Source organism: Propithecus coquereli, unplaced genomic scaffold (genome assembly GCF_000956105.1).
Source record: "Propithecus coquereli isolate 6110/MARCELLA unplaced genomic scaffold, Pcoq_1.0 Scaffold267, whole genome shotgun sequence".
In the NCBI taxonomy this organism is placed as follows: domain Eukaryota; kingdom Metazoa; phylum Chordata; class Mammalia; order Primates; family Indriidae; genus Propithecus; species Propithecus coquereli.
This window is the reverse complement of record NW_012148252.1, coordinates 2,265,020-2,280,405: the sequence shown is the minus strand read 5'-3', so window position 1 is coordinate 2,280,405 and position 15,386 is coordinate 2,265,020. Positions and strand designations below refer to the sequence as shown.

Sequence of the window (15,386 nt, the reverse complement as noted above, 5' to 3'; positions counted from 1 at the left end):
GCCCGGCCACACTGAAATATTTGAAGATGAATAATATAAATACCATCGCTGTGTTTGGTATATTGTCTTTACATGTGTCAGGCATTGTATAGATTCTTAAGAAAACTCAGGCTGCTTTTTACAAAAGGGTTCACCTGTTAATTTTTAGAATTATCAATTCTGTTCTATGGCAATAAAGTACTATTTAAAAAGGAAAGATTAAAAATTGTCTTATCTGATATGCCTTCTATTGGGCTTTGAACATAGGCATCTAGTGAAACTACAGATGAACGGACAGGTTGGCATCTTTATATTTTTGCCAGATCAATTTCTTTGACTCTATTAGAGACAGTGAATCAAGCAAATAATGTGACTAGACATGACTTTTGTTCTTTTCTACTTATTTTTTCAAAATTGATGGAATTGAACAGAAACCCTGATATTATATAAATAAGTTAAGAGTGTACCTGGCCATGAATATTTTTGTTCATTCCTAAGAAATAAGATTTTTCAAGTAAATTATAGTAAAAATAACTTTAAGTCAAGTCACTGAAGCCTGCAGCATGCTTTCCTCAGAGAGCCCCATTATGTGAAAATGGCCTTTACAATTTTTTAATCCTTTGTTAATTGTCAAGATTTTGGCTCTTCTCTGTTTTGCCACATTTTCTTATTAATTTTACAAATTCATATTGTAGATGTCCTCTCTCTTGAGTATCATAAATGAAGTAAAAGCAGTTAACCTGATAGATATTCTCAGAGACTCATTTAACTTCCTCGTTAGTGATAGAACACTAACAGCAGATAGAATTCAACAAATAGTTGTTAAGAGTAATGAGCTACTAAAAGGGGAATATCAATGAAAGGGAATGTATGACAGAGAAGTAACTGAGCCAGGGCATTAGGGGATCCTTGTTTGAGGAAGTAACATTTAGGTTGAGATGTGAAGAATGTGTTCGGCTTTGTTAATGATGGAGCAGGCTGGATCTGAAGTGTTTAGGGCAGAAGGAGTCTCATGGGAGGTCCCTGCAGTGTCTAAGCTTGGAGAGTAGTGTGCAGGGAGGCTGGGCATGGCCACGTCCTGATGATTTTGGCCCTTCAAGGCCACATTAAATACCAAGAAACATTAAAAACCCACTCTCTTGGGGGATCAGGGTGGCTGGGAGTGGCTATTGCAGCAATATAGGTCGAGTGAAGGATGCTGGTAGTGTCAACTAAAGTGACAGCAGGGATGACGAAGAGAACAGGGTGAGCATGGAGGTGAGATGGCAGAACTCAGTTGATTGGATCTAGGATGAGAGGAAAACTGTGTCTCCCCGCATGAGCTAGGACGGATGGCTGGTGGCACAGATGGGAACAGTTGGGGAGTTTAGATTTGGGAAGAAGATAAGAGTTCAGTTTTGCACATGTGTTCATGAGGCCTGTGGAGCCGTTGGCCAGACACCTCAGGAGATCAGTGTGTGAGCCTTTGGCCTCTAGAGAGTGATTGGAATCAGGGTCATGGGTCAGATGCCCAGCAAGCTTGTGTGGAGGGAGAAGTGCCAGGGACTATTACAGAAATCCCCACGTCTGAGGAGAGTGATAGAGAAGCTTGATAAAGGAAGCTGAAGGTCAACTAGAGACGCAGGAGGACGAGGAGGCGTGTAAGCGTCATGGAATCCACAGGGAGCAGATCTTCCAAAGGTGCTGAATGGTGCTCGGAGGTCAGGCGAACCACAGACTTGGAATTGTCTGTTAGATTGTGTGACTTGGAGCTCACTGGTGATCCTAAAACGAACAGGTTTCATATTGTGGTGAGTGGGAATCTTTTTAACTTTAAAATCTTGAGTCTACACATTCTATTTCAGAGGATTTTTTCCTCTTACTAGATTAGGGCTCCAGAACATGTGTACCTTTTAATGATCCTAATCAGGTGCTTTTAAGCAGCTTCCATGCTGCTTTGCTGTATTTAACTCTCCTAACTTGTCCCTTTAGGCTTCTCCTCACTACTGGTTTCATTAATCAGACTTCTAATTCTCTCAGTGCCTGAGCTCCTCACATTCCACAGCTCTGCTGTGCTCCGGCTCTGCTGCTAACATCCTACATGCAATGAAAGCGTTTGGCCTCAAGTTTTTTTTTTTTTTTTTTTGGCCTCAAGTTTTGTTTTCATTTTCTTCTCTCTCTGTCTCTCTCTTCCCTCCCTCCCCCTTTAGAAAGTGTGATAAATTACTGAACAAATACTTACAACTGAGAACTTTTTATAAAAGAATTTCTGGAGTTTTCGTGTTTGATGTTTGGCTTGTGAAATTTTGCTTTCTTGGAGTGCTTCACCAAAACCAGTTATTTCCAAGGCTTCTAGCATGTGGCTTTGTGGTTTGGATAGAGAACATCCTCCACTGACCTGGGTTTATAGTGGAGTCAAGTGGATACACAGGGCACCTTTAGCTCCTCTGAATCCAGGAAGCTTCGTAGAGATGTACAGAGACTTTTCAGATACACAAAGCCGTTGAACACTTCTGGTTGCTTGCATTTTTTACTGCCTAATAAAAGCTATATAGATGTGTGGATTCTTGCCAGTTGTTTTTGTTTTGTTCTCCTCAGGAAAGTAAAAGCTATGCAGTTTGAAACTATGACGTTATTAATAGAAGTAGATCAATTAGGTGGATTCCTAGTAAAGCTGGGCAAGAACTTTCAAAATTAGTTAAAGGACATTGCCTCGGAGGACAGGGTAAAGAGATTTTATGTATAAAATTTTTGGAGGAAAAAACCTGCATAACCTATAACTATGTAAAAAAGTGTTTTAATGCAGAAAATTGGGAGGACAAGCTTAAAGTTAAAAATAAAAATGTTTCTTAGGTACTCAATAAAAAAAATCTAGGTCAAGAAAAGGCAATGCTCTGCTTTCTGGCCCCGCTTTTCCTAGACTTTTTCATGGGAGTGTAATGGGAAGTAATTAACAAAGTCTGTATTTTGTAGCAATGGAAGTCATCTTGGAGTGGAAAATTATATGCTGAGCTAAGACATATAAAAGTGTTAAAAAGGTAAACTCATGTGGGGAGGGTACAGGAAAGTGTTTCATGGCACTGTTTTCGCAGGCTGGATAACCTAGGTTGATCAGAACAATTTTTCCAACACCATTTGCCCTTCATGTAATTCTCTATGGTTTTAATTTTAAAATAAAAAATTAGAATTTCTGGGAATATTTAGATGAACAGTAATGACTTTTGTGTTATGGGTCTGATCACTGTTTGGTATTTTCTTTTCCTCCTAGGAATGCTGCCTCTGCAATTTGAGAGGAGGCGCTCTTAAGCAAACTAAGAACAATAAGTAAGTAAATGCATTAATTGTGTTGAATTTTATGATGTTTCTTTCTCCTTTCTAGAACCTCTGGATGACAGTTAGCTTTATTTCTCATCATACACATGGTTCCAAAGTTTGTGCTGTCCAGATCTGAGGTTGGGATTCTGGGCTTCAGAGTCCACTACTGATAGCACTCTCACCTCTGCTGGGTGGGAGTATTCCAAGTCATTCTCCGCTTCTGTGTGTTTGACACCATGAGGAATAACCCCTCTTTCACTAAGAGACATTTTTAAATGAAGGCGGCCCATATCGTCCAGGTGCCATTAGAATCCTGGCATTTATTAGGCTAATGCTATTAGTCTCATAAAAGCAGGGCATGCTGAAAAAGTGAAACTGTTATCTTCAGATGAATTGAATCAATCACAGTCATGACATTAAACAAAACCAGTACTTTTAACACCAGCAACTTAACAAGAATATATGTGTACTAAATTACAAAAGATAGGGAGAAAACATTGATATTAAGATTTAAGGCAGACAGGTGGAGAATATGAAGAGAGTCTTGAAAGAGAGTCATAAATGAACATAAAAGGAAAGTAATCTGCTTTTTATGGCTGTTTTGCATGAATTTTATTTTTATTTTCACAACCAGGTTGTAATATTGAAAACGGGGCCAAAGCATATTGCAGGGTCCTCTGGAATAGAAACATGTCGAAATGGTTTAGGCAGAGGTTGCAATCTGGCACTCAAGAGCCAGATCCAGCTCCAAGATATGTTTTTATGACCCACATACCATTTTATAAATTTGATCCCAAATTTAAAAGTTGAGATATTTTGACATAAAAATCCCAGATTTGCATCTTTACTTGAAAAATGACTGTGTGTCTCTGTAAGACAATAATTACACATTGGGATGAGAACCCAGCCTCAGTGGGGCAATCCCCAGGTCACCACGGTGTCCCAGTTTATCTGTATTTGCTTAGATCCCACCTGGCCCCATGGACGCTGGAGCTAGGACTCCTGGGGTAGTGTCATGATGGAGATAGCATAATTACATACGTGTACACACGTTTATGGTTGCTCAGAAGGAAGAGTAAAGGCTTTTATCATTCCTACAGTGATAAAGTTTATTCTACAAAGTGTAGTTTTGCTTAATTTGGGGTCATCTTCTTTCACAGTCCTACCTGATATGATTGGCACTATACTAAAAAGTCTACACTAGTTCTCGGATGTCGCACAGGCTCGGCAGACTATGAAATGTTTTGGGTGGTTCCTGTCAAGACAGAGGTGATGAGAAATTCCCTTCCTACTCTTGGGCTAGAACAAACAGAATTTGTGTTTTTTAATAGCATGATAGTGTTTATTTAGATAAGAAAAAATGCCCTGGTGGAGTTGATACTTGTCCTCTCTTCCTGTGATCTTGAAAGACAGGATGGAATCTGATGTTGTTTGAGTGAAATAAATATGCTTTGGCTTAAAAATGGGTTGAAGGATTTGACAATTCTTTCAAGATCTCTTCAGACCTCATGAGTCTTTATATTTATTTGGGAATTTAACATTTATAAGACACTTAATAGTGTTAATGGGGAAGTTGTCATTTTTCTGGAATAATTCAGAATGTGAAAGGGGATATTAGGTATGAAGTAGGAAACCAGGGAACAAGCTAAATTTCATTGCTCCTTGTCTCCAGGTTTCTTTGATTATGGTAGGATTGCAGTGATAATCAATTTAAAAACTTAATCAGGATTAATTCTTTTAGAAAACTTTTGCTGCTTGAACCAGTTTGGTTCATAACATTTGTATTATATAAAAGGTTATATTCTATCCCCAGTTTATACCTTTTCTTAACTGAAGTAATCATTTGCCACATAGTGATTTGCTTAGTACATTAAGCACATGCATATTTCAACATCAAATGAAATAAGAATTCATTTCAGTATTTTTCAGATCAAGTGTAGAAAAATATTTATAGGTTAATAGGATTGAGTCCTTGTTCTTTACACAGTTCTGCATGTCACGGTGTTGGGCAGATGTGGTACTGAATCTATCCAGGTACCATCCAGGTTCACAATTCAGAATCTGTTTGTGATGGATTTAGGCTTTTGGCTTGCTTTCTCATCTGTGTGTTTCCCATCTATGAGGATTGTCGTCGCCAGGTTTAAGTACGAAGGTATATAAGTTTAGGGAATTTTTGTTTATGTTTAATGTCTCCTCTCCTGTAGGTGGGCCCATGTCATGTGTGCTGTTGCGGTCCCAGAAGTTCGATTCACTAATGTCCCAGAAAGGACACAAATAGATGTAGGCAGAATACCTTTACAGAGGTTAAAATTGGTGAGTGGCAAAGCTTCTTTTTTACCTCATAAATTAGTATTGATTTCAAGTTCTGAATTTTTCTATTAATGCACCCATTCCCAAGATATTTTTTCTCCTAGCTTCATTTTATTATTCTACCCATATATTCTTTTAGATTAAATTTATTTATTCTTACAAATTCTTTTCCTGTTATAATGTAAGTCTGCATATAACCTTCCTCAAATTCTATTTGAAGTTAGGGAAAGGATTGATACATTTCCTAGATTAATGCAAACTTTCAAACTGTAGTATATCTGGTGAGATTTTTCAGTAATGGGCCTGAGCTGTCCGACTCTTTATGTTGTTTAGTTCTTTTCTCTGTCGCCTCTCTTTGGTTGGCCTTGACTTAGCCCAGTGTATCTAACCTAATTTCATCATCTCTTCACCAAGGAGAGACTTGTAGAGAAATACAGAAGCTTTGATTTTTACCAAACGATTTTCTCACTGATGAATTGATACAAGTCATTTAATGTGCCAAACTCTCTGTCCGATTATCTTTTGACCTGCTCAGAAGCTCTCATAAAAATTTTCCCACTGGTTTCCCTTTTTAAGAGTATTTTTCATTAAAAATATAGGCCTTTAGTGTCCTTAACATTGAAGTAACTTTGTAGTTCTGTTCAATTGTCAGGCCAACAGATCATTAGTTTAGGCCCTTATGTTGCATATCTAATAAGAACTTTCCCTAAAGTTAAACTGTCTGATCTTAACATACTGTAGCGTGTCTTACAGGTGGACTTAAAACTCTAGGATTTCCTCAGTCTTTATTATTTTTAATTTCAGGTCTTTCCACTGTAGAACATTTCAGGCACTATTGCTGTAACTCTTTCTTCTTGACTGTTGCTATTTTCTTCTGCTCTCTTCCCCAGTGGGGAGCAGCGGGGTGTGCTCTTTCTGGGCCGCTCTCTTAGGAACTCAGAATCTAAGTCTACTGTCTCTGTTGTCAGAGAAATGAAAGTCAACACTGTTATTTCCCATCATAGCTCCATCAAGAATTTCAGTGTGCTAAAAAATATGCTGCCCTTTTGTGGAACTGATAATTTCCGTTGGCTTGTATGAGTGGTGGGCCTACGGTACTCAGGATTTGGTAGTTAAAATTTTGTGAACTGAGATGGAAATGAACGGACCATTTAACATATTGACTGCCACATTAGAAAAAAATTTTTTTCCTTGGGGCCACAGTGTTTTATTATGAAAATAGAATAAAAACTTCAAAAACAAAATGATCCTAATTTAATGAAAAATTTGTTGTTTTTTATTGTTTTCTTTGCGTGAGTTATATACAGTTAAATTGTCAATATTAATTGTAACAATATGAACATCCAAAAGTATGATTTGCACGAACCAACGGCAGGATTTTGCCCAGGGGCTATCCATCATGTAACATGTATGCTACTGCATGGCAGCATGAGTTGCCTGCTCGCCACACAGTGCCTAAAGAGCCTTGTGAGTTACACATGTTTCATGAGGCCCTGGGCTCAAAACTAGCATGAGTTAAATACAATTCACATGGTAGCCAATGTGTTAAATGGCCCTCCAATGGTCATAGTGACTAGCAAAGAGTATAATTATGCAGCTCCTGGACTTGCCTGGAAAGCTTGAAGCCTTATACCCTTACCACCAATTTTAAAAAGACACAAATAAACAAATAAAACATTTGTAAGAATTAGGACTATATGACAGGATATCTAAAAAAATGTTGAATCACCACATGTTGAAGAATTTAACATTTAATGTGACAAATATTAACAAATGTCTAATATTTTATTTTCTGATTATAAAAGTAATATGTATTTATAAAAATTCTAACACGATATTTTTAAAAATCATCTTTGGTTCTCTCTCCTGAAGGCTGTCTCTGTCAAAGTAAGTCCAGGGAAGTTATTTTACTCTGCCAGTTTAGTCTATGTATGTGTCTGCTAGTATCAATTTCAATCTTTTTCTGGTGCTGTAGGCACCCCTTTTCTGGATGTTAGACTGTCTACCTACCTTCTTATTCAGATAGGTGGGGAATAATAAGAATTATTTAGATGTGAGAGTCAATTTATTTCACCAGACAGTTATTACCTATCTTTCCAAACAGTATACATTTTTGAATAGAACATGGTTCCTGTCCTCTAGTGTCTCATACTCTAGATCATGATTTCTCAACCTTGGCACTGTTGACATTTTACACTGTGGGGGACTGTCCTGTGAATCTTAAGATTCCAGCATCCCTGATCAAACAGACATTGCCAAATATCTCCTGGGAGGCAAAATCACCCTCATTTGAGAATCCACAGGTCTAAGGGAGGACATACATGTAAAGAGAAAATTTTCATTTTTGTCATGTTTAGACAGGGTATCTTGGTTGAAAGAACTGGGCACTGATAGGACAGAAATTCTTAAATGTTTTTAAAAACACTCCTAGAGAGGTTTTTTGGTGCAAATTGTTCAAATTTCTTATTTGTCAGTAAAGTAATAAGGTTTGGCAACATATGCATATTAGCTACTGAATAATTATTATATAATCTGATTTAGATTTTTTTTTTTTTTTGGTGACAGTATCTCACTCTGTCACCCTGGGTAGAGTGTAGTGTTGTCACCGTGGCTCACAGCAACCTCAAAGTCCTGGGCTGAAGTGATCCTCCTGCCTCAGCCTCTTGAGTAGCTGGGACTACGGAGTGCACCACCACACCTGGCTAATTTTTCTATTTTTTGTAGAGATGAGGTCTTTCTTTTTCTCAGGCTGGTCTCGAACTTCTGACCTCAAGTGATCCTTGTACCTTGGCCTCCCAGAGTGTTAGAATTACAGGTGTGAGCCACCGCGCCCGGCCTGATTTAGTTTTTTAACATTACTTGTTCTTATACATAATTGAACAACCAAATTAAATAGTAACCAAGTTTCACTGAGGATTAAAATTCTAGGATATATGTGTGTGTGTGTATGCACATACTGAGCAAGTATTTAGTACTTACAGAATGAATAAAAGGCAGAAAATCATTATTTATTATTTGTGCTTTAGGCTTAAAATGATTGTGGTTAGAGGAGTTTGATCAGCTGATAACAAATGGCTGGTGCCTTTTCACGGTTTCTCCTTTAAGCGTGTAGTGGTAGAGAATTCACACACAGCTCTACATGTTCTATGAGGCATGGCTTTACTTATTTGCATAACAGGAGACACATGATTAAATCATAAGAGCCTAGCAGTACTTCAGAGAACCTAGGAAACACGCATACAGCACTTGTCCTGTTGGCTGAGAGTTCTGATCTTGGAAACTAGAGTTGAAAACTAGAGTGGAGAAGCTGTTAATCCCTGAAGCAGGGACAGAGGCGACTCTGAGCTTCTTACTAGTGGCCTCTAGGTGGTGCTGCCACACCAGTTTCCCAGCATGTTACCCTTAACCCTCCTCCTCCCTTATCTAGTGCCTGATCAGAGCCCTGCCCACACGTGTGTGTGTGTGTGTGTGTGTGTGTGTGTGTGTGTGTGTGTGTGTGTGTATGTGTATGTGTTTTGCACACTGGGTTGCTCTAGCCCAAGGCATGGCAGTAGGGCATCGAAAGTGGTGCTTGTGAGGCATTCAAAGTACTGAATACCAAACGGCAATTTTTTAGTTCAGTTTTTCATTTAACCATATAAAAAGGGCTGCTTTCCTTTGGGGCAAGTTAAAAGTTTTTCTGAATAAGTAATAAGCCACACTAGTAACAGCTAGTGACTGCAAGAGGCTGAAAGAATGACTGGTGGGCAAACATGAGTTTAAAATGTCTTCCAAAGTATGAAAGCTGTATATTTTTAAAATGCTTATTGTTATTAGCAGTCTTTCTAGAATATGGAATACTGGAATTTATGCAGAGATATTTGAATATTTTGGTAATACTGTTGTCAGCCTTTTATTTATTCAGAGGCTCAACCTATAGCTTTTGCAAAGCCCTTCTATTAAATTATTTGTGCAGTGAGAATTTTGTGGAGGATATAGGAAAGGATTTGTTTACTTGAGCAGAGTTTTGCTCTTCCATGTAATGACTGGTTTTTAAAGAGAGACGGCAAGTGGCAAACAAGGCTTTCAGTGCTCTTCCGTGGATTATGCTGATCCTTGAATGGTGTGAGCCTCGTGAAGACCCTTTAGCTCATCCAACCACCTTGCTTAGTAATGTCACAGGGCTGGCCTCTACTTGTCATATAATTAAATGGACAACAATGATAACACTAGACTTGTTTCAAGACATTTTCTTTTATTTCTGTGGCTAATTTTAAATACTTTAATAATTCATTAACTTTTTTAAAAAACAAAAAATTTTAATGCAAAAATATATTTGACTATAGTGGTCTCCATCCAATTAAGTTTGTTCTTTCTTTCCTTTTCTTAGACAATAGTTCACCTTTTTGTAGAGTAATTATCTCAGGGGTTATTAAAGTAATTTCTGCCCCAGCTAAAAAATGCTATAGGTTGCTATGTAAAAGTACCAGGTTATTAAGCAGAGTCATCTTATATAGGGAAGAAATGGTGGACATTTACTACCATGGGCTAAGGGTGGTCATATCCAAAAGGGATAACCATTGTCTCTGTCAGGTTACATGTTTGATATTTAATGCAGATTTCATATTACTTAGTAATTTGTCTTACCTGCTTATTTAGAATGAATTATTTTGCTTCCGAGTGACTTTTCCATATGGGAGAAATTATCTTTATGGCAAGTCCTGTCACTGTCACCTCCTTCCCTGTGTCCTTCAACACCTCTTTTCATCTAGAGAATACATTGGCACTTGGTTGGACAAAGAATGAGGAGGATACTGAAGATGTTTCACGCTCCCTACATGAGTGTGTTCAGGGATAGCCAGTCACAGGTGATTGGTGTGCCTGAGGACAAAAAGAAAAGAATTGCCCCCAAGTGGTACAGATTTTAGATTTTATCAAGAATCATTTCCTTTTCTTCTTTCTTTTTGTCTTACTTTCTCTACTAGCGTGTTTCATTGGCCATAGTCATAACTGTATCTCTGGAAGAAGAGCGAAATTGTACAAAGATGAAAACACAGAAAAAAAGTAGAGAGATATAAAACATACATTAAGTTAGAATGCCTTGTTTTGTTTTCACAATAGAAAAAACACATATAAAAATGATTAAGAAGAAGAATTCAAGATGGGACTTTATTTATTTATTTATTTGAGACAGAGTTTTGCTCTGTTGCCCCAGGTAGAGTGCAGTGGCATCATCGTAGCTCACTGCACCCTTAAACTCCTGGGCTCAAGTGATCCTCCTGCCTCAGCCTTCCGAGTAGCTAGGACTACAGGTGCGTGCCATGATGCCCGGCCAATTTTTCTATTTTTAGTAGAGACAGGGTCTCTCTTACTCAGGCCAGTCTCCAACTCCTGAGCTCAAGCAGTTCTCCCACCTCAGCCTCCCAGAGTGTTAAGGTTACAGGTGGGAGCCACCATGCCCGGCCTAAGGATGGGACTTTAGAGAGGACAAAATTGTATTTATAGTGTGATCGCACAGAAAGAAGGTAGTGGGATCAGAAAGCAGACTGCCATAATAATTGTAAGATTTGATTATAAAATTTAAGGGAAGGACATTTTAAAAATTCAGCAAAAGGAATTAAAAAAAGCATGAATTTCTGGTAGTTGTTATACACTTACCATGAATGTTTATTGCATACATTGATTACTTCTTGCAGATTGTCTCAATTAAAAATCTGTGGAATTTTTGTAAAGAAAACAGCAAGACAGGTTTGTGGGTTTTAAGAAATCTTAGAAAGTTGTAGCAGACCCTAAATGCAACTGTTAGTTTTAAACATTCTCCCTATTTAGAGATAAAGGTTTCAAGTAGGACTATTGTAGGATATTTAAATATTAAATTTCATATATCAATGCGGATGATGTCTATTTAGATTGCTGTCATTGCATGAAAATGGCAATGTTGTTAATTGATCACAGACCCATCCATCTTTACTTTGGTGTAGCACACTGTCTTTGGTTTTATATTTGTGACATTCCTAGGATTTTTACATTTGAAATCCTATTTCTGCAACCAGATATAGAGAGAAATGAATTTTGGAATAGCTGGAGTTGCCCCCAGACATTCGATGACCTCCTATTTGTATCTGACAAGTGAACCAAGCACAGGCACAAATGTTCTGAGTGACAAACATTATTTTGAAAAGGAATTTACACTGCAATGATGACTGAGCTACAAGCCTTTCAGTATCTGGCTGAGACCATACTATTCTGCTTAGAAGCCTCTATACACTTTAAAATTTGTACTCGAAGGCAAATAATGGTGAACCTGAAAGCCAAAGATTATAGTTTTGAAAGGTACATCAATTTTGAAAATAGAGTGGTTTCACTGTGGTATTCCATCTGAAGAGTTGAATCAAGGGGGAAAATATAATCAGGCTTCCTGTTTCTTCGAAGGCCATGTTCTCTTGCTAACTGACTCATATTATCCGATGTACTGATTGCTAAAAATAGAATTACTAAGCGACAGAGATGGGGCCTGCCTCTGGTGCTGTAAGATCACTTGGAGTCCTATTTAGTTAATGTTATGGCAATGTTAGTGAACGACTTTGCTTTCTTTCTAAAGGAATCAAGGTTGTATTTGACAAGGCCTCTGTTAATGCATTTCAGAAAATGGAAAGACATATTGATTATCTTTCATCACGTTAAAAGCAAAAACGTAATGTTGTAAAGGCAATCAAAAAAAGTCATTACGTTCCACATTAACTTGTGTACTGATTTATTCACATGCTCAGGTATTTTAAAAGACAGAGAAAGTCTAAGAAAATAATAAACATTGACAATGGTGAACAAATTTATTGTTAAACAGCTAAGGAAAAATTTGTTTTGAATCATGGACTGTCCTGAAGGAGGAATAAGAGATACTACAAATAACATGATTGTGGTATGGTGTGTGGTGTCTTGTTATTTAATAAGTCCAATGTAAAATTTTACAACATCATTAAGATAATGCTTTTCAGGATTTCAGCATACACATGTCTTCAACTTTGTAAGGTCTTAAAATAAGTGTAGTTTTAAAAAAAAGTACATTAGTAGCTGTATGGTACTTAACTGTCAGAATGATTTGCTACAGGGACTAGATCCTATTGCAAGCTGTCAAATTTGTATATTGCTGTAATACCAAACCATAAAATCCTTTGAGTAAAATGGAAAATGTCAGATGGGCATGACTACAAATAATATACTTTCTGAAGGCTGTAGATGTCTATAGGAGAAAATGTGTAAATGCATGAAATGTTATCTTGTTACTATGGATTTTTCTTTATCTATTACGAGAAAAACTGTGAGGCAAAAGGAAATTGATTGGAGCCTATAAATTTTCAGTTTTGAACTCATTTTTCCTGAGGACTAATTTTAAAAACATTATTAGATAGATAAATAGAACTTCAGATAATTCACGATTAAAGAATATTGTGAGAGAATAATCTTATTTTCTAGCTTGCATTGCCGAATGGTCCATTTTTTCTGATCTTGTCTGTGTGAGTAGTGATTACTGACTGATCTTTTAATTGAGTGAGTGAGTTGGGGTCGAGGTTCCAGAGACAGCGTCACCCCTGTCACTCCAGTGCTGACTGGGTCAATACTAAAAAACACATGCCAAACTGCGGCCGCTGTTAGACCACTCTAAACAATCCATAGGGTTTTGCTTGGTCAACAGTGGTTGAAAGCAGAGAGGTTATAGTTTGGGCAGGTACTGTCATTACTGTAAAACAATGGATGTAATTTTTTGTTTTGCTGGGAAGAAAGGGCTCAGGAATTACAGTTACTTTGTTCCACATTTTAGTATAAATTAGAATACTTATTCCCTCAGAAGGGTGTTGTAAAAATCCACAAAAAGTGTTATAAATTTCTTTCTTATAAAGTGAGAACCTTTCCACACTTGTAATTATTTAAAAATAAATCATTGTGGTATATTTTAGGTGTGGTCCCACATTCAGTGATGTCATTGTCTAACATGAGCTCATGTTGAGATACAGGTACCAGGACAGTTTTCCCCAGCTATGGATTAGATTTACTGGTCTGAATATCAAAGGTTCTCTGCATTCATCTGTGTCACCCTCTAGATCATGTAATTATAAGAAGCTTCTGGTATGTTGAGCTGGAGTGTGCAGGCTCTGTGTTAAAACTGCTTGAGTCCTACATCCTCTACTTAGGCAACTTTGTGCAAATTATTAGCCCCTCTGACTCTCATCTATAAACTGGGGTGGTTGTGAGGTGAAATGTAAAAGTGAAAAGTCTGGCATGTAGTTTGCATTCGGAGAAGATTCAAAGAAGGTTAGCAGTATTAGGTATTATTGCATAAAGTCATTTTCCCCTTTATTTTTTAGATACTGGTAAGAACTTAACTATAATAAACAGCCTTTCGGTAGTTTGAAAACTACAGGAATTCTCTTTTGAATAGAGTCCCATTAAAAAGGAGTTTTCTGTTATCTCTGTGGGAGCAGGGCATAGAAGGGCTCTTCTGCAAACATCTGAGATTTCACCAGCTCCCCCTGAAGTTACTACTACAAACCATAAGATAAATTGGTTGCTGTTCTCTAAAGCAGGAGTACAGAAATATAGCCATTGCTTCATTTTGAGCGTGAACATTGCATGTTGAAAAGCAATCTTGTTTAAGATGGTTTCGCTAAACATCATTTCCTTGCATGGTACAGCTGGGAATCTTCGGTGGTTTGCATCTTTTGGGGTGGAAAGAAATAGTTCTGTCTTTCACTTGTTTCAGGCATGTGGCCTTTGCTTCCTCCTGTTCGTTCTCCTTATTCTGATATCCTTGTCATGTTTTTTCCTTCTTATTGACAACAAAGAGGAGAACAGAACAGAGCAGAAAGAATGGCTACTGTATACTGTCTGCACACTACGCACATATTTTGATGTATTGACTTCTAACTGCTTCCTATGAATATGATTTGAAAGTGTTAACCCAGGACTCTTCTGTTTCCCCTGTAGCACCTGTAGATAGTAGTTACTAAAATTCTAAATCAGGAACAACATTCTTGCAGGGTTTTATTTCTTACAGGAGTAGACTTTTGACATAGCAGTTGTATGTGCGTGCGTGTGTGTGTTTTAGGTTGTATATAAATACTCAGTTCCTGTAAACAGTGTTCATAGTTGAGCCATGCTTACATCTCCTGTCAAGTTACTCAGACACATCAGGACGTGTCTGTCCATTTTATGCCCTTTGAGAAACCTGCCCTAGAATCTTCTGTCTTGTTCCCTTGTGAACTGCCCATCAACTACATCAGGAACACAGCTGATAGATATCCTGAAGTCTCTATTTCCAACCATCCTCGGCATTCTTTCTTTGCTTATCTCTTGGCTTGCGTTTCCTCTTTCCTCTACCTTATGTGTTCTTCTTGGTATTTTCTCTGCATTGGTGGTACTCGTCCACACAGCTTTCTTAGAAAAAGGTAATGGGAGATAAAGTTTTGAGACCTGTGTGTCTGAATGTCTTTGTTTTATGATGACTTGTTTGGTAATTTGGGTTTAGAAATCTGCACTAGAAATTATTTGCCTTTATAATTTTGATGGTATCGCACCATTACTTTCTCATTTCTAGCAACATTGATGGGAAGTTCAAAAGCATTGTGATTCCTGATGTTTTCTGTGTAACCATTTTTTTTCCTCTATCAAAATTTATAGGATTTTTTCTTCATGTTCTGAAATTTCCTATTAATGTGCCTTGCTTGGGTCATTTTTCATCCATCGTAGTGGACACTGAAAGGGTACCCTTTCAATCTGGAAACTTTTATTCCTCTCTTTCTTAAATTATTTATTTGATGATTTACTTC

At 37.5% G+C, this 15,386-nt stretch overlaps 1 protein-coding gene across 2 annotated transcripts in view; it reads left to right on the top strand.

Moving 5' to 3' along the window:
- KDM4C (lysine (K)-specific demethylase 4C) overlaps nucleotides 1–15,386 on the top strand; it is a 379,345-nt gene that overhangs the window by 250,873 nt on the left and 113,086 nt on the right. For both annotated transcript variants that reach the window (XM_012647402.1, XM_012647399.1), the window contains exons 16-17: nucleotides 3,227–3,282; nucleotides 5,478–5,586. In XM_012647402.1, coding sequence (XP_012502856.1) covers nucleotides 3,227–3,282; nucleotides 5,478–5,586 — 165 coding nt within the window. The remainder of the gene's footprint in view (nucleotides 1–3,226; nucleotides 3,283–5,477; nucleotides 5,587–15,386) is intronic.